This window comes from Fusarium phalaenopsidis, assembly GCF_050370095.1.
Source record: "Fusarium phalaenopsidis strain FUZ10S chromosome Unknown contig_32298, whole genome shotgun sequence".
NCBI lineage: Eukaryota > Fungi > Ascomycota > Sordariomycetes > Hypocreales > Nectriaceae > Fusarium > Fusarium phalaenopsidis.
Genome location: NW_028145407.1, coordinates 321,765 through 345,339, shown reverse-complemented (window position 1 = coordinate 345,339; position 23,575 = coordinate 321,765). Strand labels below are relative to the sequence as shown.

At 53.6% G+C, this 23,575-nt stretch overlaps 7 protein-coding genes across 7 annotated transcripts; 2 read left to right on the top strand and 5 right to left on the bottom strand.

Moving 5' to 3' along the window:
• Nucleotides 1-112: 112 nt before the first annotated feature.
• LRP88_06696 (Spc98 family-domain-containing protein) lies at nucleotides 113-2,528 on the bottom strand (the record flags this gene model as incomplete). The annotated part of the gene is made up of 2 exons (XM_083243234.1): nucleotides 113-1,852; nucleotides 1,902-2,528. 2 exons carry the CDS (start codon nucleotides 2,526-2,528, stop codon nucleotides 113-115), a joined length of 2,367 nt encoding a protein of 788 aa, XP_083100458.1.
• Nucleotides 2,529-3,268: 740 nt separating this feature from the next.
• On the bottom strand, nucleotides 3,269-4,942 carry LRP88_06695 (senescence-associated protein-domain-containing protein; the record flags this gene model as incomplete). Its single annotated transcript, XM_083243233.1, has 3 exons — nucleotides 3,269-4,119; nucleotides 4,175-4,820; nucleotides 4,925-4,942. The coding sequence occupies 3 exons, from the start codon at nucleotides 4,940-4,942 to the stop codon at nucleotides 3,269-3,271; spliced, it is 1,515 nt and encodes a 504-aa protein (XP_083100457.1).
• An 8,734-nt stretch (nucleotides 4,943-13,676) lies between these two features.
• LRP88_06694 (C-type lectin protein) lies at nucleotides 13,677-17,078 on the top strand (the record flags this gene model as incomplete). The annotated part of the gene is made up of 11 exons (XM_083243232.1): nucleotides 13,677-13,898; nucleotides 13,952-14,070; nucleotides 14,119-14,357; nucleotides 14,411-14,525; nucleotides 14,574-14,587; nucleotides 14,645-14,666; nucleotides 14,719-15,005; nucleotides 15,275-15,968; nucleotides 16,019-16,094; nucleotides 16,146-16,621; nucleotides 16,673-17,078. 11 exons carry the CDS (start codon nucleotides 13,677-13,679, stop codon nucleotides 17,076-17,078), a joined length of 2,670 nt encoding a protein of 889 aa, XP_083100456.1.
• Nucleotides 17,079-17,662: 584 nt separating this feature from the next.
• Nucleotides 17,663-18,815, bottom strand: LRP88_06693 (translation initiation factor eIF2B subunit alpha; the record flags this gene model as incomplete). Its single annotated transcript, XM_083243231.1, has 4 exons — nucleotides 17,663-17,764; nucleotides 17,815-18,637; nucleotides 18,690-18,741; nucleotides 18,794-18,815. The coding sequence occupies 4 exons, from the start codon at nucleotides 18,813-18,815 to the stop codon at nucleotides 17,663-17,665; spliced, it is 999 nt and encodes a 332-aa protein (XP_083100455.1).
• Nucleotides 18,816-19,349: 534 nt separating this feature from the next.
• LRP88_06692 (adaptin-ear-binding coat-associated family protein) lies at nucleotides 19,350-20,120 on the top strand (the record flags this gene model as incomplete). The annotated part of the gene is made up of 1 exon (XM_083243230.1): nucleotides 19,350-20,120. The coding sequence occupies one exon, from the start codon at nucleotides 19,350-19,352 to the stop codon at nucleotides 20,118-20,120; it is 771 nt and encodes a 256-aa protein (XP_083100454.1).
• Nucleotides 20,121-20,433: 313 nt separating this feature from the next.
• LRP88_06691 (uncharacterized protein) lies at nucleotides 20,434-21,420 on the bottom strand (the record flags this gene model as incomplete). The annotated part of the gene is made up of 1 exon (XM_083243229.1): nucleotides 20,434-21,420. The coding sequence occupies one exon, from the start codon at nucleotides 21,418-21,420 to the stop codon at nucleotides 20,434-20,436; it is 987 nt and encodes a 328-aa protein (XP_083100453.1).
• A 524-nt stretch (nucleotides 21,421-21,944) lies between these two features.
• Nucleotides 21,945-23,126, bottom strand: LRP88_06690 (uncharacterized protein; the record flags this gene model as incomplete). Its single annotated transcript, XM_083243228.1, has 2 exons — nucleotides 21,945-22,732; nucleotides 22,829-23,126. 2 exons carry the CDS (start codon nucleotides 23,124-23,126, stop codon nucleotides 21,945-21,947), a joined length of 1,086 nt encoding a protein of 361 aa, XP_083100452.1.
• Between the last annotated feature and the right edge of the window lie 449 nt (nucleotides 23,127-23,575).

Below are 23,575 nucleotides of genomic sequence, written 5' to 3'. Positions count from 1 at the left end.
CCAATCCGTCGTCCGTCCTTGATGCCTGCATCAACGTTGCTAGCCTGCATCCAACCCACCAGCCTGGCTACTCTTTTCGGAGCCGCAGGAGGGGTTGAACAGAGAGAAAACGTCAGAATCGGTCCTCGTCGTACTGATCCCCCGCTCTGCCGAACCATGTGCCAAAGTCGAGCTTCATGAGGAGGCGGTTGATGCCGCCGACCCGAGAGGGCGCATAGCCGCCGCGCTCCTCGGCGTCGTCGGCGTCTCGGGCTCTGCCACCGCGCTGGTCCTCGTCTTCATCGATATCCTCGGTAGCGGGGGCCCATTCGGCAGCGGCGGCGTCGCCTTCCCACTCGGCCGCAAACACGGGGTCGGACTCGAGGGCGCGCAGGGCGGCCACCACGTCCTCGATGCCGGAGCGGATGCGGGTCTCGATCTCGTGGAGGCGGCGTTTGACGTCACGCTCTTCCGATTCGAGGTCGACAAAGGCGTCGACGACGCCCGCGTCTGTCTCTAGGTCTATCGAAGTGAAGATGGCATGCAGACGGTGCAGGTGGGCAACCAGGTGGTCGATGTGAATGAGGAGGTTGTACAGGGGCTGGGTAAAGGTGGGCTGGGTTAGGAGGAGGCGATGGATGAGGGTGCGGAGATAGAGGCGATGAGCTGTTGAGAGGGTTTGAGGATCGTGGGGAGGTGATGAATCTGGTGCTTTGTGAGCGTTTTCCTGGGTAACAGGACTGTCGTCCTCTTCACGCAACCATAGATCGTCCTCATCCTCCTCATCATCTTCACCCTCTCCGGCTTTGTCTTCATGTCTGGTTGTTGGTGTTGTCGCCCCTGACCGACCGTGCTTGGGATCATTGGCTGTCAACCACTCATTGAAGCCCTCCCACAGCCCAGCCACAATCTCTGTCTGGAGATAGGCTTCCGTCTCTGCGAGGAAAAATATGGCAGCGCTGGCGGTGGTCCAAGAGCTGCGCATCGATGACGCCCGCGCCGTCCACCGTTTCCGAAGCATAATAATCTGGTCCCGATCACCTCGATGAGATGGGTGATGACGTCTGAGGGAGGTGATTTTCCACAAATCGGTAAGTCTGATGTGCGCCCTGCGCATGGAGAGCAGATAGGCGTTGATACATGAGTATATCTGGATATCCGAGGGTGATAGAACCATGTCCAATGGCGGCGGGATCTGAACCGATAATACAGAGGGGACAGAGAAGAGGAGGTTGCGGAATGGCGACTCGGATAGTAGATTTGCAGCATCGTGACTCAGACCAGATCCAATGCCTAGAGGCGTAGATGTCTTCGCCTTTGTGAGATTGAGCCGTAACAAGTCTCGAGCAAGCTCAAGTTGCTCATCTTCTTCGGCGTGCTGACCTTGCATCGACGCCAAAACCGCCCACGTCCTGGCGAGGACTGCAGCGACTTCACCTTCCTTTACTGTCACATTCTTGAGACCATCACCCTTTTCATAGGCCAAATTGTCGGCTCTCCTCCATCGACTGCGTATCTTTTCATCCGCCTCGTGGGTTAGCTGCATGGCAAACTCTCCACGACCCAGTAGAAAGAAATCTCTCAGGAGCTGCAGCATCTCTGTCACCTTGGCCAATGGTAGCAGTTTCTGTAGCGTATTTTCCGAGAGCGATAGTCGTACAGTCGTGATGGCCCTTGAGAAGCTGGTGCTTTTTATGGGAAAGGAAAGACTCGAGAGCTCCTGTAACTTGGATGATAGATGGTCAAGTCCTCGTAGTCCAGAGTCAACGCTGCTTCTGACTCTGATGTGATTCAGTGACTTTCCGATAAACAGCATCGAAGAGGCTGTAGCTGGCGTCACAAAGGCGGGAAGCAAGCTTGCCCGTGATATATACTCCTGGTCAAGTCAATAATAGTCCTCATATGCGTGGGAGCAAACCAACCTCGTCAGAATCTTGGACATTTTGCACAAAAAAGTCCTCAATTCCAAAGCTCGGGAGTCTGCCGTATAATATCCATGCCGATACTTGTTTTAGCCAAGCCGTCTCGGCCACTGTAACAAGACTCATGGCTGTGTCTTGCACATCTCGATATCCGCTCTGTAGCTCGAGCCGTAGTCGGTCCATCAGATGCGCTCCGTGGCACATATCACCCTTCTTGTCCTTCGCCAACATGAATTGCACCATCTCCCAGAGCCAGTCCATTCTCCTAGTCCAGTCCTTGAACTCTCCCACCACCGCCGTCAACGGTACGATGTTGTACGCCCCCACCAGCTCGGGATCATCCCGCAGAATGCTCGCCTCAACCTCGAGGACCTTGCGCTGAAAGGCAGATAGATGTATCGTGTCGATGGCCGTGGCGACGGCGCGGCAGATGGTCGACGGGTGGGCGTTGGCTATCTGGGCCGTGTAGCTGATGAGCTTGACGTGGACGTCGCTGAGATGTGCGGCCGAGGCGAGGAGCTGACGCTCGGCAGGGGATACGCCGGAGAGGGCATTTGGCTGGGAGGTGTTGGTTCGTAGGAGGGGGGACGGGTGTCCCGAGAGGGAGAGGAGGATTTCGTGGAGCATGACTTGGAGCTTGATGGTATAGTTAGCGGTGATGCCGGGCTTGGTTGGGCTACAGGTTAACATACCGATTTTGCGCCCTTTTAGACTTTATCCAATCACCAAGATCGCGCAGTGTAATAATGATGAGCCCAATTATTTCGAAACGGCACATTAATCGAAGTTGATCGTCTCAAGTCCGAATATCGAAGTCGTTGTGACCCATCGAGGGCGCCGTATGATGGTCCAGGATACGGTCACGGTCGGAAAACGAAGAGGGATGGCGTGCGGCAAATTGAAAGACAATCCTTTACTCCGTTAACAGATCTAAAAAGCACCTGGCCATATCATCCCGCCCTATGTTCCGAACGGGCTGTGAGTCTCCAAGTTGTCTAGGTACCTAAGGTTGAAGCTATCTTGGCGCGACGCGGTCAGAGTGCGACTGCCCCGCGATCACACGTGACGTCAAATTGAGCTTCATGCTCATGGCACCTCTGGCACATGGAACTACGACTACAAAGATGAAAATAAGGGGCATCAGTTGGTGTTCCAAAACTAATGCACCAAGGTTAAGAACGTATTCAGAAGGATAATAATTAGCTCAATTCTCGAGTTTCTTTGTAGAAACTGCCATTAAGAAATCCATAGGCAGGCTCGCATGCAACTGGGTTTCCCACCAACACCAACTCTTCACCCTTCATTATCGCAGCAAAATAAGAATATCCTCCCAATCCAACCATGATGTTGCTCGTCATAATGTTCACTCAGAAAGGACCCTTGGCTGGCCTTTTGCCGTTGGGATCGTAGCCGCTGGCAATGCTCACGTTATCCCCATAAGTACTATGCGCACCCTTTCCATTTCCATCTCGGGCTGCAATGAGCTCGGCGTTGCTCTCCGTACCCCCCACGATGATCTCACCGCCTCCCTTGACCTTGCCAACAACCATACCCTTGGCAACGCTCTTGAGAATAGCGCGACGTGAGACTCCCGTCACGTCGATGTAGACGAGTCCCACGTTCTTGAAGCCGCCTCCCAGATGTCGCGATACTTCGCCGGCCTCAGCGCCCCAGCGATGTCCAACCACCGTGGTCACGCTAGATGACGTTCCTGTAAGCAGGTTGCGGCCGGCTTGTTCAATACCGTCAACAACCGTGTTGAAGGCCATCAAGCTCTTGTTGAGCATACCGGGCTTGTACGTGTCGATTGCGTTCCCGTCCTTGTCGAAGCCTCTGGCCCGTCCATCCTTACGGCGAGTGACACTTGCGCCAAAGTTCTGAGCTAGATTTCCGATTGTCCCAACTGTCGACGCTGAAAAGGTCGCAGCTCTGTCCGAGATGTTGTTGATGCGACGAATCCGGTCATGGGTAGATGGAGCAAACGTGACAGGCTTGGCATTTGGCTTTGTGCTCTTTGTGAAGCTGTCAGCCTGGCTCTGCAGCGTTCTGGAGACGACATCCGATGTCGTGACGATGAGCCGGGATGCCTTGGTGGCGCTGTTGACTATCGTCGACTTTTTGTAGGCGGGATGTATGTCCATCTCCATGTATGCCTGCGAGACAGGCTGCACAGAAATGTTCTGGCCGCCATCCGCAGGAAAAGAAATCTCGACGGGTTCTGGAAATGTGTTAGCAGCAGCACAAGTATCATGTTCAAGGACTTTTTCGCATACCCTTGGAGCCTGGGCGGACCTTGCTGTCTTCTACCACCTGGTAGGTATCGGTGAGTTCTCCGATGACACTACCATCTTCCTCATCGACAAGCACAATTCGACCACCGGCATGAGAACTATGGCTGCCCTGGACGTAGGCCTCCCCTGGGTTGTAATCGGCCGGATTGTAGGCAGGAAGCTGTTCGCCAGCAGCCTCGCGCTCCTTGGCCAGGGCCGCCTTGGAGTCTCTCGGTTGGGGCGCAGGAGCTCTCTCGAGGAAAGCGGTACACTGGGCGAGGATAGTCTCGAAGGTATCGACGTCCTCCTGGACACCCGCTCTACTGTCGAGGGACGGGAATTCGATTCGAGTGAAGGCGCCGCTATCGGGGCCGAGATCCCAGCGGGGGATCAGGTAGCTCTTGGGTGGCTGGTGGTAGATCTGAGTCGTGGCGGGCAAGGGGAGATCGAGCTCGGGAGGGAGATGCAGGTGAAGATAGAAGTCCTCTTCGCCGTTGGAGTCAATCCCTGAGGGCTCAGCAAAGCCCGACGAGGTCGGGACCATGAGCAGCGACAGGGTCTGCGACCCCGAGCGGGTGAGAGATCGCTCCTTGCCATTAGAGATGTGGTAGGCGTTGATGCCCTCCACGGCGTAGAGGAGCTTTGGGTCCTGATCAAGCCTATGTTAGTACGAAAGGGGTACCAAGGGAGGGCGAGTTGTAGACGTCATGGACGGATACCATGATGGGCCTTTTGGAAGTGAGTTCGACTTACATTGTGTCCCGAAGCCATGTCTGCTAAGCTCTTGTAATCTTCCAATACAGAAATTCGTATACAGGTTCTTTGAGGGAGAAGGGACAGGTGGTTAAAAACAAGGAAGGGGTAGGAGAGTGTCCCAAGCTTGGAACTCGCGAAGTTAGAGATGGAGGGGTTGGTTTTATGACGGCGCTCAGGCCAGAGATGGTGCCTGACAAGCGCGATGCGCGGCAACACAGCAGCAATGCGTTAAACTGTTAAGGAAATAGCTTATAATACGGCGGCTGTTGCAGGCGGTCTATTCGAGAGATGGGGACGAAATTGTCGCAACGGGGACGTTGGTCGCAAAATATCCATCATGGTCAAGCAGTAGGGCGCCTGTCGGCGCTTATGCGTGTGGTGAGCTGCGAGTTGTGAGGCCTCTGGGAGGGGGCGACGTCATTCATTGGTGGGCGCAATCCATCGAGGGTGCCGCCACCGGAATACGAGCGAATAATGTCGAGGTGCTGGTTCTGGCACCATCTCTGTCAAAGTTGATCACGTACGTAATGTGCATCGAGACCCTTCTTTTCTTGCGGTGTCTTGAAAAAAATCAACAAAAAAGTTGTTGACCTGGCAAGCTGAGCAGCTTGGGATTGCGTGTGCGGCAGGGCGAAGCAGTTAAGCTTAAACGGCCATTCCTGTTATAGTTTGCTCGGTGGCAGCCAGCCCGCTCGGGGTCAGCTTGGCGCTCTCGGTCGGGTCCATGTCCATACCAACATGTCACTGCATGCTGTCGTAGAGGCGGGATACAGGGATCTATCCTCGGCATACCCGTGGGAGTTGGGGAGGCTGTGGGGGTTCACCATGAGGTAACTTTTCGCTTCGAGTTGGATGCTAGTCGTTGTCTGTTGTCGACAAGGCTCTGGCGGTTCTGGCTATTCAGCCGAGATGGGTGGTGGCCTTCCAGGAAGTGGATTGTCATCATGACCGTAGGGGGTTATGAGAACATCTCAAGGAGAGATCCATGATGCGAAAGAAATGGAAAAACGGAAGACGATGGAGTCACCTGGGATCCATGGATCCATAAACCAGGGACGCGACAGTCAGCTGCCGCGTAGAAACTGGGTAGATTGCTGTAAATTGGATGGATGCCCGTGATGTTATTAATGAAGTTGTAAACGCTCTCCTTTGACCTTCCTCGAAGGCTTTTTTAGCTTCATTCGTGCCTTCCTCCAAGAATTGATCCTTTCTAAAAGGAGACAGGCGCGGTCATGAACCACGTGTGTCTCCGTAAAATGATGGGCCCTGATCATCGATGGAACTTTTTATCAAACAATTACAACTTCACTGAGGATTCATTTATTTACCAGTTTTTCGGAACCAGGACCCATCTTTTGACTTCTCCTAGTTATGGTTGGCTATGTTACATATGCATTCTTGCAGTTGCCGCCGCTCTCACTTTAGCTGCCGGTTGCAGCTCCTTGCACCATGACTGGACTGCGCGCTACGGTGCACCATCCGACACAGCATGAGCAACGATGTCTCTGATGATCGAATATGCCCTTCCCTTTTGCATCGTGTTATTGCATTGCGTCCCGACGCTTCAACCACCATTTGACCTTTCGCTGGCCTCGAATTGTACTGGGAGAGCTCTGGGCGAAGCCCACGCGGGTCCATGCTTTTGGTCAGAATCGTGCCACTAACAGGTTCCACATAATCTCGATGTATCCATCTGGTATCTGTCCCATCCACATAATCGAGGCTAGAAACTCGCCGATGTCGCTGGAGAAGAGTGTGAAGCTCTGCAAATGCTGTGCCATCCGATCGCCTGAGATGCTCAGGTCACGGCGTTGCTCCTGGCGGAAACCCCAACCAAACATCAGCGACAACTTACATGCAGCCCTATTACATGCATACCCAAACCGACTGTCTGACAATCCTTTCGTCAGTCGCTCTATCAAGGCCCGAGCTCAGTTGGACAACTGCACGATCGCCAAGGAAACTAATGACAACGCCCTCTTCCGCATGCCTGTCGGTCCCCTGGCTGTCCTTGGCGTTTCCGAATGGGGAGTCCTCGTAGGGCCGTTCATAGAATGGTTCCTGATTTCATCACCACGAGTCAATCCCTCATTACTACGTTGTCCGTAGTAGGGATACAATGACGCACAAGTTGGGAGTACGAGCATCTCTTGGCTCTCAACGCCAAGGCGATTGAGCACCCGACTCTCATCTCTGCCTGCCGTCATGACTGCATGGTTGCTGGAAAAGGAAGTATGGATACACGCTGATGCGTCCACTACTGCACGTCTTGTCTGCTCCTAGTCTCCCAGGTTCCCTTCTCCATGCTCGGAAAAGGTTGAGAGTCGATCTTGGGGCCCGCCCAGTGCACGTCAATTAGTTAGGAGAATCAACCCCCACCGGAACGCTGGGGAAAACGGCCGGCGGCGGCCTCGGATATTGCACCGAGGGGTGTCAAAACTCAAGTCAGCCCCAGATTTGACCACAGGACAGAGGCTCTTCGTAACGATAGCTGGTACGTTTTACCCCATCATTACGTAGTGGCTCATGCTATTGCGGCATCGGATGCCTTGCTCAGCGTGGTTGGTTTACTCACACCGAGGCGTGGTCGTCGGATGAGGCGTCGGTTGGCCTCCCGATGGCACGACCACTTTCGACCTCGTGGCTGGCAGTTTTGGATATGTTGCCGTCGTCTTCGTTGAGAAAGCAACAGCTATTGTGCAGCGATCATACGAGCTGCTTAATCTATTTGCGGGTGATTTGGTTGGTTAACATCTTCTACCAAGTTAGGCCTTGGATCTAGCCGGCTGGCATTCCCTCCCGTACCGTTGACCAACCCAAAAAGCGAGCATGGGCCATTGTTTGGGCCGTGATGTCTGGACACATCTCGCGCTCACCATGCCCACCGAGCTGCGGGACCTACCCGCGTGGTGGACACCGCCAGCCCCTGCTCAGGGACCAGACTTCCCTGCTGCCACGGCCACGGCATCAACGGACGAACTGGTCTAACTAGCCACGCCCTTCGGCGCACACAAGGAAGCGGCACGGCAGAGACGTGCGGACTTCAAATTGAGCTCTGTTGGTTTCTACTGTGGGGTCAACCATCGGAGGCAAGATGGATCGCTTCGTTAGTGGCTCCTATCCCCTTACCCAGCTCTCCCACACGCCTGGCATGCAGATTACTCGCCAAGGTTTGCCATCTTGAGGTACCTAGAGAGACCAGGAGGGCGTGCGCATTGTAGCCAACGTGCTATGAGGTCTGAAGCTTGGTACATGCCGAGCACAGTAGGCAAATAAGCGGGAGGCGGTGGACCAGGCATGACAACTAATAAGTCGGGTCTGAGAACCTAGCGGTCGGCTCGGAAGTTTCGCCTGTGGTTCCCTTTCATCGGCTTCTTGAACAATTCTGTCCTTGGCTTACCTTCGACGTTACTGAACTACGATCTCGGCCAAGAGCAGTTGCCTTTTGCCGGAAATCTGACCCTCCTGTCGCCACAATGCGTTCATGAAAGCAGAACCAGGTGAAGCCTTCCTCGAACTTGATCGCTCCGTCCAGTACACTTCAGAGACTGGGCAGTCGATTGTATCATCCAGGCTCGCAACACTGGCTCGATCCATTTTGCAACCTCCTTCAGCGAAAACTGGAGGTTCTTGATTTGATCGGTTTAGTCATTCGATCACCGATTACGATACTTGGACAAGCAACTGTGGGCTTCGCATCTGCTCTCCAACTCGATCAGTGGTCTTCACGGGCGACTTTGACTCAACGGGCAGTGACTTCTCCGGGGATTGTTCCTCCTTATCTTGAATTTTGATAACACACAGGGTTCTTGTTCAGAGCCCAATCTCGTCAAAATAGCTTCTCAACTTCGCATTCAGTCAATACTTTCGCCTGCGGACCCCGAGGCTGATGAGCTGTCCAACGCATCCTCGAATCAGTCAACTCCGAAGCGCAAAATCGAGGAGCTCTCTTCTGCCCCCTCGGCCACTCCGCCGGTCTCACATCGGGTTGGTTTCCTAGACGGACAATCCAGGCCTGATGTCGGCGGTTTCGAGCCAACGGGGGGCCATACCGACGATCATCGACCTATTTCTCACTCAAATGCCAGAGAAGGAAAGAAGACTTCGAAAATGAGGCAGCCGATGAGATCTAGCATTGCTTGTCTGAGATGCCGCAGATCGAAAATCAAGTGCGACAATGATGGTGGTAACAGTCCCTGCGATACTTGTATCAAGGGAGGCCACCAGTGCCAGTACCCGGAGGCCACATCTCTTGCTCCCAAAAGAACTGAACCCCCGGCAAGCGGAAGGCAAGAGAAGGATGGCCCTCACGAAAGAAAAAGGGCGAGGAAAATGGACGAAGCGCCTGGTTTGGACAGCGAAAAATCCACGGCCTACGCTGAAGAGATCCTCACCTATCCATTTCTAACGATAGAACTGTGGGATCAGCTATTTGCCATCTACAAGCAGCATTTCGCGACGGAGCTGTCTTTCATTCATCTACCAACTTTGAAGGAGAAAATGAGTCGCAGACAAGGCCAGAAACAGCACCATTCGTCCGAGTTGAACCTGGTCCTCCTTGGTATCCTCACCCTCACGGCTCGTTTTCATACGGATCTCGTCAAGTACGTGACACACCTGTCAAGTCAGCAAGGTGGGAACGTGCGGCCACGGGCAATACAACACAAACCCGACCCGATAGCCGCCTCTGAGTTCTTTGCCAATGCCCTCACGACTGCACTTGGTCCTCTGAGAACAGCCATGACCGTTGTCACCGTGGAAAGAGTCCAGGCATTTCTGATGCTAGGACTATTCGAGTGGAGTCAACGCCATGCGTTTAGCAACTCTAGCGCTTGGATGTATGTTGGTGTTGCAATACGGATGGCAAAACTCCTCAAGCTTGGGCTCGACGACCACATTATGAAGATTCGAGAAGCTCGAGTCACCGTGACCCATGAATCTCGAACGAGGTCATCTGAAATTGGGATTATAAGGGAGTCTCGAAGACGTACTATGTATAGTTGTCTGGTTCTTGACCGCATAATGGCCTGCGGCAGCGAGCGGACTATGAGCATCCCCCTGGAGAGCATTGGGATACAACTGCCATGCTCAGAGATGGCGTTTGACCTTGCTTTGGATGTTTACACAGGATATCTGAGATGCCCGGAGGAATCTATTTTACGAAAAGTCAACGACGACAGTACCTTGAGCCGATTTGTGCAGTTGGTTGCGATCTGGAGCGACATTTCCCAGTACAGTACGGCGGGCGGCCGCTCGCAAGAAACCGCATCACCGTGGGACAGTCGATCGACATTCCGCCAGCTGAGAGAGAGATTGGATCGGTTTCATATGGACCTCCCGAACACATTCACGCTATCACGCCAAAACTATTACCGCCATGACAATCACCAAGCTACGAATACATATGTATCATTACATATGCTATCTTCGGTGTGCCAAATCATCCTTAACCGAGAGTATCTTCCATTTCTGCCCATCCGCTGTGGCAGACCACAAGGACCCCTTGCGAGTGCACAAGATCCAGCACGGTACCGGTTTTGGGAAGAGGCTGCTGACAATGTCTTCCGAGCGTCCCGGGATATCCTCGATTTGGTTGAAATCTGCAAGGACAAGCTTCCTCAATCATGCTTGACCGTGTTTGCCGTGTGGTTATCTGGCTTTATGGCCGTATACGCCCATCAATTTCCTATCATGGATATCCAACAACGAATGGTAATTTCAGAAAGCATTGAACGGGACATGGATGAGGGCACCAGTATGCTTGAAGGCACAACAACAAGGACGTCTTGTCAGGCACTGCGCAAGCTGACGAAGTATCTACCGGTGGCACAAAATTACTTGACATACCTGGAAGAACTAAACCAGTACTTTGTGGATGCAAAGAGCCAGTTCAATCAACAAGCTCACAACGCTGACCCCATGTCCAAACCATCTTTTGGGGTTAGGCCACTGAGTATACGGCCTGTTGGCGATATTGGTCTGGATGAGTCGTACACAAAAGCGGATAAAGCGTCTCCTCAATCCCCCTCGGATGATGGACATCGATCTCAACATGACGAAGGGTCTGACAGGTCGCGTGGTAGCAGCTGGGAACCTCTTCGTTCGATGGGCGTGCCAGAAGATCATCAAGGGGCGTCGAACTACACACACGGTCCCAGTATCAGCCCTGCATTGTCATTTTCGGCCATGGGAAGTTCAGCTGGACTGCGATCTGGGTTAGCTGAATCACCCCCAGTTGTCTTGGAACATCGAGGAGAAGGGCTATCTGCCAAGGCAGCTCCTATGGGCGATGCAGGCAAACCGCCCTCTTCGTTGTCGGAAAGCCAACTGCTACTGCCAGGCCTTGACGAAGGCATCTTCCAGCAAAGTATTCCTGAATTTTCGATGGAGAAGCTTGAAATGATCGAGTCGCAACGAATCGGGAAGGTATTGAATGACTTGGAAGAGTTTGCGGGTGCAGGCTCGTTGGGATTTGGGGTCCCCTGAACAGGCTAGGACTCGACGGGATGGTGTTTCTGGATAGACAAGGCTCAGGGAGGCTATATCGACCAAAACAGATGTAACGAATTCGTCATGGGAATCCGGAAACCAGAGGAGTTGGTGATGACCGGGATGAATGCAAGCATTGGGCATTGGTGCATTGGGATGGAATAGAAATGTGTGGTGTGGTATTCTGCTGGGATTTTGGAAGCTGGTTCGAATAGATGCATGGATTGGGAGGCGTTGGAGGCATGATTGAATTAGCGAGACATCCAAAACGAAGATTTCATGGTCCTTGGAGTGATCTGGGTATATATGTATGGTGTTTAAATGGATGAGATAGATGATTGAGGGTGGAGATTGATGTCTGGGAAGTTGTGAAAGAAGAACAGCAAGAGGTAGGAGCTACCCATGCTACAATGCTAACAAGCAGGAGCTCGTCGACTTGCCCCAACAGGCAGGAACTGATGAGATACCTAATCGGGCAGACAAACCATGGGATGGATCATCTTGCCTCCTTCAACCAGAAAAACAGACAACCAGCCAGCCTTCTTTTGAGTTGTTTTCATAGCCACCCCCACGCTGCGGTCAGGGATATACAACCTAGGCATGCACAACAGTTGACTCCATCGTCCGTGTCGACCCATTGATGCGCTTACGGTAACGGCTTCAACGAACAAGATGACAGCAATTGACAATCATCTCAGCGTTTTGGTACTGCTCACACGAGCATAGGCCGGGCCGGTACGCATACAGTCGGCAAAACCTGCCGGATCATCGAGGAAACTGAGGCCATGCGGGCGGGTCGCTTGGACGTGGGATTACATTCCTTCCAGGCGCTCTCGCCCACCATTCTCGGGGAGCTGCGTGGTTGCACAACAGCTTCTGGCTGAGCTTGTGAAACCAACGAGAAGAGCTCAGCTCAGCACAGAGCATATGACGTCGGCATCAAGTCAGACTTGCCAAGACTGGGCAAATGCATGTCACCAAGCCCAGAAGTGCTTACCCCTTGTCAGATGCTTCCAAATCAAGCACCCCTAGTGGATGGGCCAGGAGCGCACAGAGGGGTCTGCAGTCGGCATGCCGGAAGCTTCGCGGGGAGCTTACACGACCACACGACAACCAAGAGGACGAGCAATCTTATCTCCAGATCGGCGAACCCCGTTCCACGTGCGACCCTCGGACGACGACTTGATTCCAGTCCATGACCCGTACAATCCGGTTTATGTCGCAGGCAGGGCGTGCGGCGAGGACGACGGCCAAGGTAACCGTGGCTTCTGCAGGAGATGGTGCAGTCGGTTTCGGGGATGCTGGAGCAGATGAGGAGGTCTGGATGTGGGATACCGTGCGTACAGTACCATACAAGCTGAACCGACCTCCCGGATCCCCCATATCTCGAATATCCGGGGTAACTGTAAGTCGCCTTTATCACGCAAGATAAGGCTGAAGTCCCGAAGCACCATGCACAACAGCGAACGCGAGCGCCATTGATCATCTTAAATACCCGACACCAACCAGACGACGCGGTACCATCGATCCCTCCCTTCTCAGGGAGCTCGACGCTCACCCCCAAATATCAAACATCCCGCAAGCCTGATACCTCGGAGCTGGCCTCGTGAGCTCTTCCCAGCATCGCCTCCCACGCGCGTGGGGCGTGGGGCGTGATGCTCATGACGTCCTGATTTGCCAGCTCCCGACCTCTCCCACTCTCTCTCCACAAGCGCTGATGCTTGCAAGTTTGGAGCTGCAGTCCATGACAAACTTATTTCGAAATGGTTCACCGTGAGAGGCCCGGCAAGATATGATTCCACCTCCCACCGCTCCGACACTTGCGGAACGGAGGTGGATTTGCTTTCTTCGGCGCCCAGCCGGCCTTCCATGTACCGCCTCCAAGTGGACCGCTGTTCCTGGCTCAGACTCTCATCGTTGCCCCTTCGGTATCATGACGATTCACTGAACTAAGGATAGTGTGGCGCCCCCCCGCGTTGTTTGGCCGTGGCCGCTGGCTCGGCTCAGACGCCTTGCCCCCAAGGATGAGGAGTTGTCCGAGATGTTCTCCACTCAGGAGGCAGAGATCCTCAGGTACCTCGGAGCAGCTGGGTTGGAGGGGAGGACTACTGACGAAGCCGACGCCCTTGGACGCGCCTCTGCTCTTGCTCTTGTTGCGCGTTATAAAATATAATACCTCCCATCAATCCACATCCCTAGCACGTCCCGTTCCGATCTGAAGCGTCCTCACTGTTTCGTTGTCATTTGCGTTTGCTTTGCAATGCCTTCTTCCATCAACGCGTCTCCGGCCGTCTTTCAAGGGGCAAGGCCCGCGGTGAGCAAGCCATCACCAGCGCTGCCAGACATCATTGATATTCGTGGTGAGCATGTCGAGATCAACTTGAAAGATCAGATCATCTCCCAGTTCAACCCCGAAGATGGGCCCCGCAAGCTTCCCACGCTCCTCTTATACAACGAGAGGGGGCTACAGCTCTTTGAGGATGTATGTTGATTTCACCGGGACCGTTCTGCTCACCATTGCTTATACTGAACCAGATCACGTATCTGGATGAGTATTACTTGACCAACTATGAGATTGAGGTGTTGAAGCGGTCATCCGCCGAGATTGCGAGGCAGATCCCTGAGGGCTCCATGGTGATTGAGCTAGGAAGCGGGTCAGTTGATTCCCTCAGTATGCCGACCGCGCTTCTAACACGATCAAGGAACCTACGCAAGGTTTGTTTGCTTCTGCAAGCATTCGAGGACCTCGCAAAGCCCATTCAGTACTTTGCATTGGATCTTTCTCGCAAAGAGCTCGAGCGGACCCTCGCACAAGTCCCCGACTTCAAGTATGTGTCGTGTCACGGCCTGCTGGGCACATATGATGACGGACGGGAATGGCTCAAGCATCCCTCCCTCACCGGGCGCTCCAAGTGTATTCTTCATCTAGGATCCAGTATTGGTATGTTTTTGACGAGAATTTGAATTCTTTATCCACTAATTCCATCATCTCAGGCAATTTCTCCAGAGATGAAGCAGCGTCTTTCTTGGGAGGATTTGCGGACGTTCTCCGACCTTCAGATTCCATGATTGTAGGTGTTGATGCCTGCAATAACCCAGCCAAGGTCTAGTAAGTGAAACCGTCGCCTCATAATCAGCCTCGCTAACCAAGTTTCAGCCATGCGTACAACGGTGTGTAATGACTTGCAGCAGCCATGGGAGCAATGCTAATGCGACAGTTTTATACAGACTCCAAGGGGCTGACCCATCAGTAAGCCAATCATAAATCAACCTCGGCTCTCCAGGACTAACAGAATACACAGATTCATCCTCAACGGCCTTTCCCATGCCAACCAACTCCTTTCTGAGGAAGCCTTCAAGGTGGAAGAATGGAGGGTCATCGGCGAGTACGTGTACGATGATGAAGGCGGCCGCCATCAAGCCTTTGTTGCACCCACTCGCCCGACCGATGTCCTCGGATCAAGAGTCATGCCGCATGAGCGAATTGAGATCGAGCAGAGCCTGAAGTATTCAGACGAGGAAACGAGGACGCTCTGGGCTCAGTCAGGCCTGACCGAGATGGGTCGTTGGAGTCGGGGAGACGAGTATGGTAGGTCGCATCTCCTCGTGATCAATATTCCCACCCCGGAAACTGGATTTTGAGGCCCCTGGGGTTGTGCATGGCATGGCATGACCCCGGACTACCCCACGAATCAAGACAAGACATGCATCCAGTGATCCGACGGCTGCATATTGGTATTTCCCTTTGTGGCCCGGGTCAGCAAGTCTAGCTCTTGTTTGTTAGATGACACGGGGGGGTTAACAAGAACAAGATATTTAGAGACTGGGCAGAAAGGATGCTAACAACTACCTATCTAGGCCTTCACATGTTGCAAAAGTCCGCCATGCCCTTCAGCTTGATCTCGTCACTCTATGCCGCCGAGCCGCTTCCCGCAGTCCAAGACTGGGAGGCCTTGTGGAAGGCATGGGACGTAGTGACCCAGGGGATGCTTCCTCATGAGGAGCTCAACGAGAAGCCCATCAAACTTCGAAATGCTTGCATCTTTTACCTCGGCCACATTCCGACCTTCCTTGACATTCAGTTGACCAAGACTACGGGCCAAGCTCCAACTGATCCCGCCTACTATTATTCCATCTTTGAGCGCGGAATTGACCCTGATGTGGACAACCCCGAGCTATGTCATACGCACTCTGAGATCCCTGATGAATGGCCTCCAGTTGAAGAGATCACAGAGTATCAGGGAAGAGTGCGATCCCGAGTGAAGGCCCTATATAGAGATGGTGCAAGCAAGATCCCTAGGCACATTGCGAGGGCCATCTGGGTCGGATTCGAACATGAGCTGATGCACATTGAGACGTTGCTCTACATGATGCTACAGAGCGACAAGACACTACCGCCGCCTCATACAGTACAGCCTAACTTTGAGAAGATGGCCAAGCAGGCTTACGAGGCGAGAGTGCCGAACCAATGGTTCAATGTCCCTGAGCAAACCATCACCTTGGGCATGGATGATCCTGAGGATTGTACCGATACTTCTGGTCATTTTGGCTGGTATGTTAGATCTCTTCTACTGATGATCTCGTCAAGCTAATTCGTTACAGGGATAATGAGAAGCCAGCTCGGCAAACAAAGGTCCACGCCTTTCAGGCTCAGGGGCGGCCCATCACTAACGAAGAGGTATGAAGTGAGAATACCAGTACACGCATATGTCTCTAACTTGCATTGCAGTACGCTCAATATCTATACAATACCAAGATCAACAGCGTACCAGCGTCGTGGTCTTGGGATCCATCCAAGACAGTGAACGGGAGTGCCAATGGTGGTTATACCAATGGCCACTCGAACGGTCATAGCAATGGCCATACAAATGGTCACTCCAATGGCCATTCCAACGGCCATTCTAATGGGCACGCCAACGGACACTCGAATGGACATGCCAATGGGAACGGCCATGTTAGCAACCAAATCCCCGACTCGTTTCTTGAGGGCAAGTATGTCCGAACTGTGTACGGGCTCGTACCCCTCAAGTACGCTCTAGACTGGCCCGTCTTTGCTTCGTATGATGAGCTTTCTGGTTGCGCCTCATGGATGGGTGGAAGAATTCCTACCTTTGAGGAGGCCAAGAGCATCTACGCATACGTCAACAAGCAGAAGAGGGCTGATGCGGAACGGATCCTTTCAAAAACGGTGCCAGCAGTTAATGGGTAAGCAACTTGCAGAGCCTTTCTTAGTTCTATACTCACATATGCATATAGTCACCTTGTCAATGACGGCGTCGAGGAGACACCACCTTCGCAATCTTTCGAATCGGCCAAGGACGGCTCCTTGGAGCTGTTCCTTGACCTGACCGACGCCAACGTCGGTTTCCGGCACTGGCACCCCATGCCGGTGACGTCCCAGGGCAACAAGCTTGCCGGCCAGTCTGAGATGGGTGGTGTATGGGAGTGGACAAGCTCGAATCTCGAGCGATACGAGGGCTTTAAGCCTATGTCGCTATATCCTCTGTACACAACCGACTTCTTTGACGGCAAGCACAACATTGTGCTGGGCGGTTCGTGGGCTACGCACCCGCGCATTGCGGGACGGGCGAGCTTTGTAAACTGGTATCAGAGGAACTACCCTTATGCGTGGGTTGGGGCCAGGCTTGTTCGAGATATCTAAGTTTGATTTAGGAGCAGGGGTAGTGAGGTATGGGGAGTAGGTTCCTGGAGTTTCCCTTGTCACAAACGACTGTTTTAGTAGTCGGTTGGTTGTTTTGGGGGTGTTTCTTTCAAGGCGGTGTTTTATCAAGGTCCAGATTGTCACAATACCTAAGGTACCTAGGGATGAAGAGGAAGATTGTCACTCACTTGAGATAGCAAATGTATTCTGATCATCTATGTTCCAGTATCGGCCCCTGAGTCTGAGAGTGTGGCTTTTGAACTCCTCTACCAAAAGATTGATGTGGTGTACCTTTTTCATGTCCATGACCGTCCCTTGGTACCCCTTCTCGTAAACATAGCACATTAATAGCTCCAACTTTTGTCCAGAGTCCCTAGCAAATCTTATACTAATCCTGAACGCCATTTCATTGCCTGGATGCTGAATCTTTGCGGTCAATAGAGATACACCATGAGTGATCATGAGGGCTCGGCGAGCTAGAGATGACCACCCTGGGTCTTCAACAGGACTCATCTCCCGAGGACGAGCGCCTGTCTCGGCCGAGGGCGGGCGCGACGTTGTTTTGTCTGCGTCAACAGCGCCGCTCAGCTGTTCAAGCTACCGTAGATATCGAGGAGCTGCTCAAACACGTAGCCAGGAAGCTTAATCCCGTTCTCTGTGATGAGCTTGGAGATGAGATCAGGGGGCTATATATCTGTCAGATAACTAAAGAAGAGTAAAAGGATGGGATACCAACTGTAAAGTCGACAGCATCGACGGGCTGCTTGCTCTTGGTGTTGACGGAAAAATCGAGCACGTCCTGCTTGAATCCAATGTCCCTCTGGTCCATGACAAACTTGCGGGCAAACTTGTGCGTCTCAACAGCGACATAAAAGGGCACGCTAGCCTGGGCAGCCAACTTGGAGATTTGCAGGGTTCCCATACGAGAAATGATGCCACCGTTGGAGGTGACGGCCTCGGCACCGACAATCACCATGTTGACCTGCCGCAGCAGACCCATGACGTAGGCAACCGAGGCTTCTGCGATCTCGGCAACTGGAATACCCTTTTCACGGAGCTCGCGGACGACGCGGTCACTCTCCTCCACGCGTGTCTCCTCGCGGACGTAGATGACCTTGAACTTGGCAGCTCCGAGGTCCTGCACCGCGCGCTCCAGGATTCCCACGACTGATCGTGAGGCACCGTGCGTGAGAATGCACTGCCCCTCGCGGACGAGCCTCCACCCCGCGTCGGCAATACCTTCACGAGCGGCGTTAGCCCTCGCCGCGAAGAGGCGGCCGTTACGGAGCAAATGCTGTCGCACCGCATCGAAGCTGCCGTCCTGCTGGCGTAGAGACGAAACGAGGTACTGCAAGAAGAGGTCCGTTCCGGCGGATAGGGGCACGGGGTTGGCGACAGAGTCCTTGAGACGGTCGGAGTGGACCTTGACCATCTCAAGAGTCTCAAAGACTGTCGTCGAGGGGTGGGCGTTAAGCAGCGCGATGAGGGACTCAATGGCGGCGACGGGCTTGGTGAGGTGGGGGTCTGATTCGAGGAGGCCGCGATAGGTTGACACGATGCTGGGGAAGTTGTCAGCGAGGTTAGGGAGGTGTAAGAGCTGGGGAGGCGCACTCAAAGTCCGAGGTTGAAGATGGCTGCTCCTGCTGCTCAGCCGGAGCGGCGGCTACAGAGTATTAGCGGGTAGTGGCATCTAGGGATTGAAGGGATGAACTCACGGGTTGCTTCGACGGTCGCCATTGTTGGTCGTGGAGAGGGTATCGCCGTCTCTTCTATGAGCGGATGATGATATTCCCAAGTCTGGATTTGGTGGAGGGGGAGATTTTGACGCTGGTGAGTCAGTGAGAGCTCTCCAGTCCCGTCACTCTTGGCGGGGTCGGCGGGGAGCGGGGCCGAGCGATAACACCGCTGAACGATAGGGGAACGCCGCTGTATTCCCTGTAAAGATGGCCACCATACTGCGTAGTAGGTACCATGATGATAGATTATACATGCATTCAACACCCAATTCGAGAGTAGTTGTGATTGACCACCCTCAATTCCATGCCCAGCCAGTTGAATCGCATCATTCTATAGCGTGCTCGAGTCTGGCCATCTGCAGGGTTCATCACCCACTCGCCTACCCTACAGTAAAATGGCGGTGCCCCGCGCTTTGCCCCTCCACCGACCCGAGTGTGCCCCTCCTAGACGTCGCAACACCACATTAGCATCCATCACCAGGCAGCTCTTTTCCCTCTTCACCTCCCTTTCCAAACACCTCAAAATACACCCTCAATGGAGTTCCTAGACCCCGCCACAGGCACTCCCCTCCCGAGCGACGCCATCCAGCGCATCCTCTTCGTCGCCAACGCCGTCCACGTCTACAACATCCCTCCCCTGACGTCTACAAAGGGCTACTCTGCCAGTGCCTGGACCGCCGATCCCAAGCGGCACATCTTCACCGCCCGGCTGCGCATCCTCGAGACCGCCTACGAGTCACCCTCGTCCGAGAACAAGCTCAAGGTCGACGCCGTGCTCGAGGACGCCTCTACTGGGCAGCTGTTTGCCGCTGCGCCTTACACCGCTGCCGCTGTTGTCGAGCCTGTGCTGGATAGTAGCCGATTCTTTGCTCTTACGGTGAGAGATCCGCAGGGTAGGCGCGCGGTGTTGGGTATTGGTTTTGAGGAGCGCAGTGAGGCATTCGATCTATCTATTGCCCTGCAGGAGGCGCGCAAAGCTCTCGGCTGGGAGGGCGAGCAAAGTCGACCAGCGGCCAAGAAGGAGGAGGAAGAGAAACGGGACTACAGCCTCAAGGATGGAGAGACCATTACGGTGAGCTTCGGCGGCTCCAAGTTTGGCAGGCGGAAGCAGCAGAGTTCGCCAGCGGGAGGATCCAGCTCGGGAGACTTGCAATCCTTTGCGCTTCCGCCGCCGCCGCCGGGACCTGGGGGTGCAAAGGGTTTCTCGCTGCCGCCTCCGCCGAGCTCTCAGGACGTGAAGCAGCAGAAACAGCAGTCGGCCAAGGATCTAGGGTTTGACGACGGACAATTTGGAGAGTTTGCGTAAAAAAAGAAGATCAAATGGGGTGGTAGATTGATATATTAGCGACATGGTTTTGAGAAACGTAGGTATACATTCACCCAAAAATGAGCAGCCTGGATACAATTGTTTGATGTTAATGCTGATATGCTATTAATGATATAATGAAGATGACCTAGTCTTACATACAGAAGTGTTCTTTGTTGCTTTGTGCTCCATTGATTATATTCAAGCTTCTCGTTGTACATATTGAAACATGTTTATGCCGAGCGTATTCGTACCAATGCATAGTCGTATCGAACATATGTTGTGAACACCATAGTAAAGCACTTGCTTTGGCTTATGTTTCGGGCCATGCGTTCTGGAGACAAGGGAGGCTGAACCGTCTCTTCCTGACAGCCATGGTGCGGACATCACCAGATGCCTCTTCCAAGTGAGTTGTCTCGACAATCGGGGCGTCGGCTGCAACTGGAGTTGCGGGAGTCGTGTCCGATTCAACGCTTTCGCAGGGCGAATCAAGTCTGCATAAGATATCCTCGCCGGCCTCGTCAACAGTCTCCAGGCCAAGGCTCGCCTCGGTCTCTTCCTGGCCCAGAGAGGACATGGGCAGATGATGGACATCGCTGAAGTAGCCCATGGGGACAAACTCTGCGCATGCTCCATTTAGGGGCGTAGTAGGCGTGGGAAGGCTGTAGGACATGGGGCTGTAGACGGAAGGGGTGCCGACGCTGGGGCTTTCCATGGACCACGCCTGCTGCTGTTGGTACCCGATCTGCATCCAGCTCTCGCGGCTCTGAACCTCCATGTAGAGTTCGCTGAGACGAGAGAAGATGGCCCTCTCCTGTTCAAAGGCCTCGTTGATCCTTGACTTGAGGAGGCCAAGCTGCTTGCGTAGTTTGCGTCGGCCCTTGTCTCCGGGAAGACCCTGGAGCTGCGACTCGACGATGGAGTACTGCCTCATCAGGTTTGCAGCACGGCCAGAGTGTTGCTGGAGAGCGCTGGTGAGGTATGCTCGCTCCACATACAGGCTCTCGTATGGCCGTGGCGAGAAGATGAGGTGCGAGTTGGCGTAGGGCACAGGTCTTACATCAACACGGGGAGGACGAGCACGAGAACTAGACGAGCGTCTTCGGTCCCTCCTCCGTGTGGAAGGACTAGTTGTCGACCCAGATGGTGTCTGCGTGATGCATCCAAGTGATGCTGGAATAACAGGGCGTGTCTCTGACTTGGGGATAATAAGGTTCAACTCCTCAGGAGGCGGCGTGATCCTGGCAGCGATGGATGGTAGTGGTACCATGTTGTGAACGGCTGGAAATGTCGTGTTCATCTTGATGGATAGCGTGATCTTGATAATGAGAACGATAATGATCGAGTCCTTAGTGCAAGATGATCGGCACTCATAACCGATAGATATTAGCCGTCCTGACCAATCTCTCCCGCCACCGACAACGTAAGGAAAGCTATATTGGGACGAGGGGTTGGCAGACGCTTTGTCAGTCGGAAACGGTCCCGACAAAGGGCACTCAGCGAGATCCGGGCCTTGCCCAGACCTTTTCTTTGCCAACGTCCATTCCTAGCGTTGGGCGCGTTGCCGTTCGTTGTTGGTTGTTCCTGGGGCGTTGGATCCGTGCCACACAAATAAGATCCTGAATAGAACTGGGTTTCTGTTCAGGGACCTGAAAGGTTTGGACACCCGGTTTGCCTCTGACAGTTTGAATGAGCCGCAGAAGCCATCTGGGTCGCTCTGGCCAGATGGTGGCGTTCTTAGTCCCCGAAGTTGGCTTGGTTCTGAAGCCTCGCGGCAAGGTTCATTCCCTCACTGTGTAACCCAACCGAGAGACAACCTACCTCTCAGATAGCAAACCCTTCATGTTTTGGTGGGTCGTTGAACCGCCAGAGCCCAGCATCCATGGCGGCCTTCCGGATCGAAGAGATCTCTTGATCGGTGACTGCGCGGTTGATGTCCGCGTATCGCACTTCATTGTCGGCTTCGCCATCCTTAGTCTTGCCTCGCTTCTTCTTTCCAACGTGCGCATCCGGGTGGTACTGCTCCATGATGTTGACGAAGCAGTCGCGGGACACCTCCTTGGCCAGGAACCTCATGATCTCGGCCCCTTCAGCCTCCTTGCCTGGCATGACAAGATGGCGGACTAATAGCCCACTCTTGGCGATACCGTCTCCAGTGAAGCACAAGTCTCCGACCTGGGCGTGCATGGCCTTGACGCTCTCCCTGGCCGTAGTGGCGTAGTCGTCGGCCTTTAATAGCCTTTTGGAGGTGGTGGGTTCCCACACCTTGAAGTCGGCCAGGTAGATGTCGACCAACCCGTCCATTAGTTCGAGAGAGGCTAGAGAATCAAAGCTTGATGTGTTGTAAACGATTGGAACCATCAAGCCACGGTCCCTGGCATGCAGGATGCTCAGCGCCACCTGAGGCACTACATGCTCTGGAGTGACGATGTTGATGTTGTGGACGTTGCCAACCTCCTGTAACTTCATGTACCAGTCTCCCAGCTCCTCGGGTGTAAGGTCCATGCCGTTGCGCTGGTGAGAGATGTCAAAGTTCTGGCAGAAGATGCACCTTAAGTTACACCCGCTCATGAAGACTGAACCACTACCATTGTGGCCTTGAATGCAGGGCTCTGTCAACGAGTCAGCAACACAATCAGACACGCCGCGCATGACATGTAGCAAACGCAAGGGAGCCAGAAAAGCACAGAGCGCACACTGACACTGACCTTCGCCAAAGTGGGGGGCAATGGTGTTGACCTTTACCTTTTCCCCGATGAGGCACATGCCCGTCTTCTCGTACCGGTTGACGCCGCACTCTCTGGGGCAGAGGTTGCATTTGCGGAGGTGGGCATACGCCAGCGAGCGCTTCTTGACCACGTCCCTCGAGCTGAGGGTCTGATACCGAGGGATGTAGTCGTCGAGGAGGAACGGAGGAGCCAGATGCAGAGAGCGGCGATGGCCAATTGCAGGCAGGCTACGTATCCGGAAGCTCCTGGTGACACATCGCGTCGAAAGAAACAGCATCATGAGTTGATGCCGAGTGTTTCGAGATCGTGACAATTGCCGTTGCTATGATTGGCGTTGAGTTGAAGCCGCTCGGCCGTACTCAAGATATGCTTGTAGGCAGCTTAGTAATGTAGTTGTGCGGTAGGTTGGTATCTCTTACTGGGGTATATGCACCGAACGGGTCCGAGGTCCAGGAGGCCCAGAGTGTTATTCATTGGCAGCGTTGAATCGGCATGCTTAGACTCAAATTTGACTGATTAGTTGCAAAGGTAGGTTTCTTCGTATCTTGTTCTGGAAGCCCATGTTGTGTGACCATGCCACCACCCGGCAGCCCAGCTTGAGAACCATTGGTGTGACAGAGTCCACCTCGAAGTTGGTTCCGACTTGTAATTGTATTCGAGGAATTAGAATTTAATGAATTATTCTGATTGCCTAGCTAGCATGTACTGATTTAGGGGTGTCTTCTG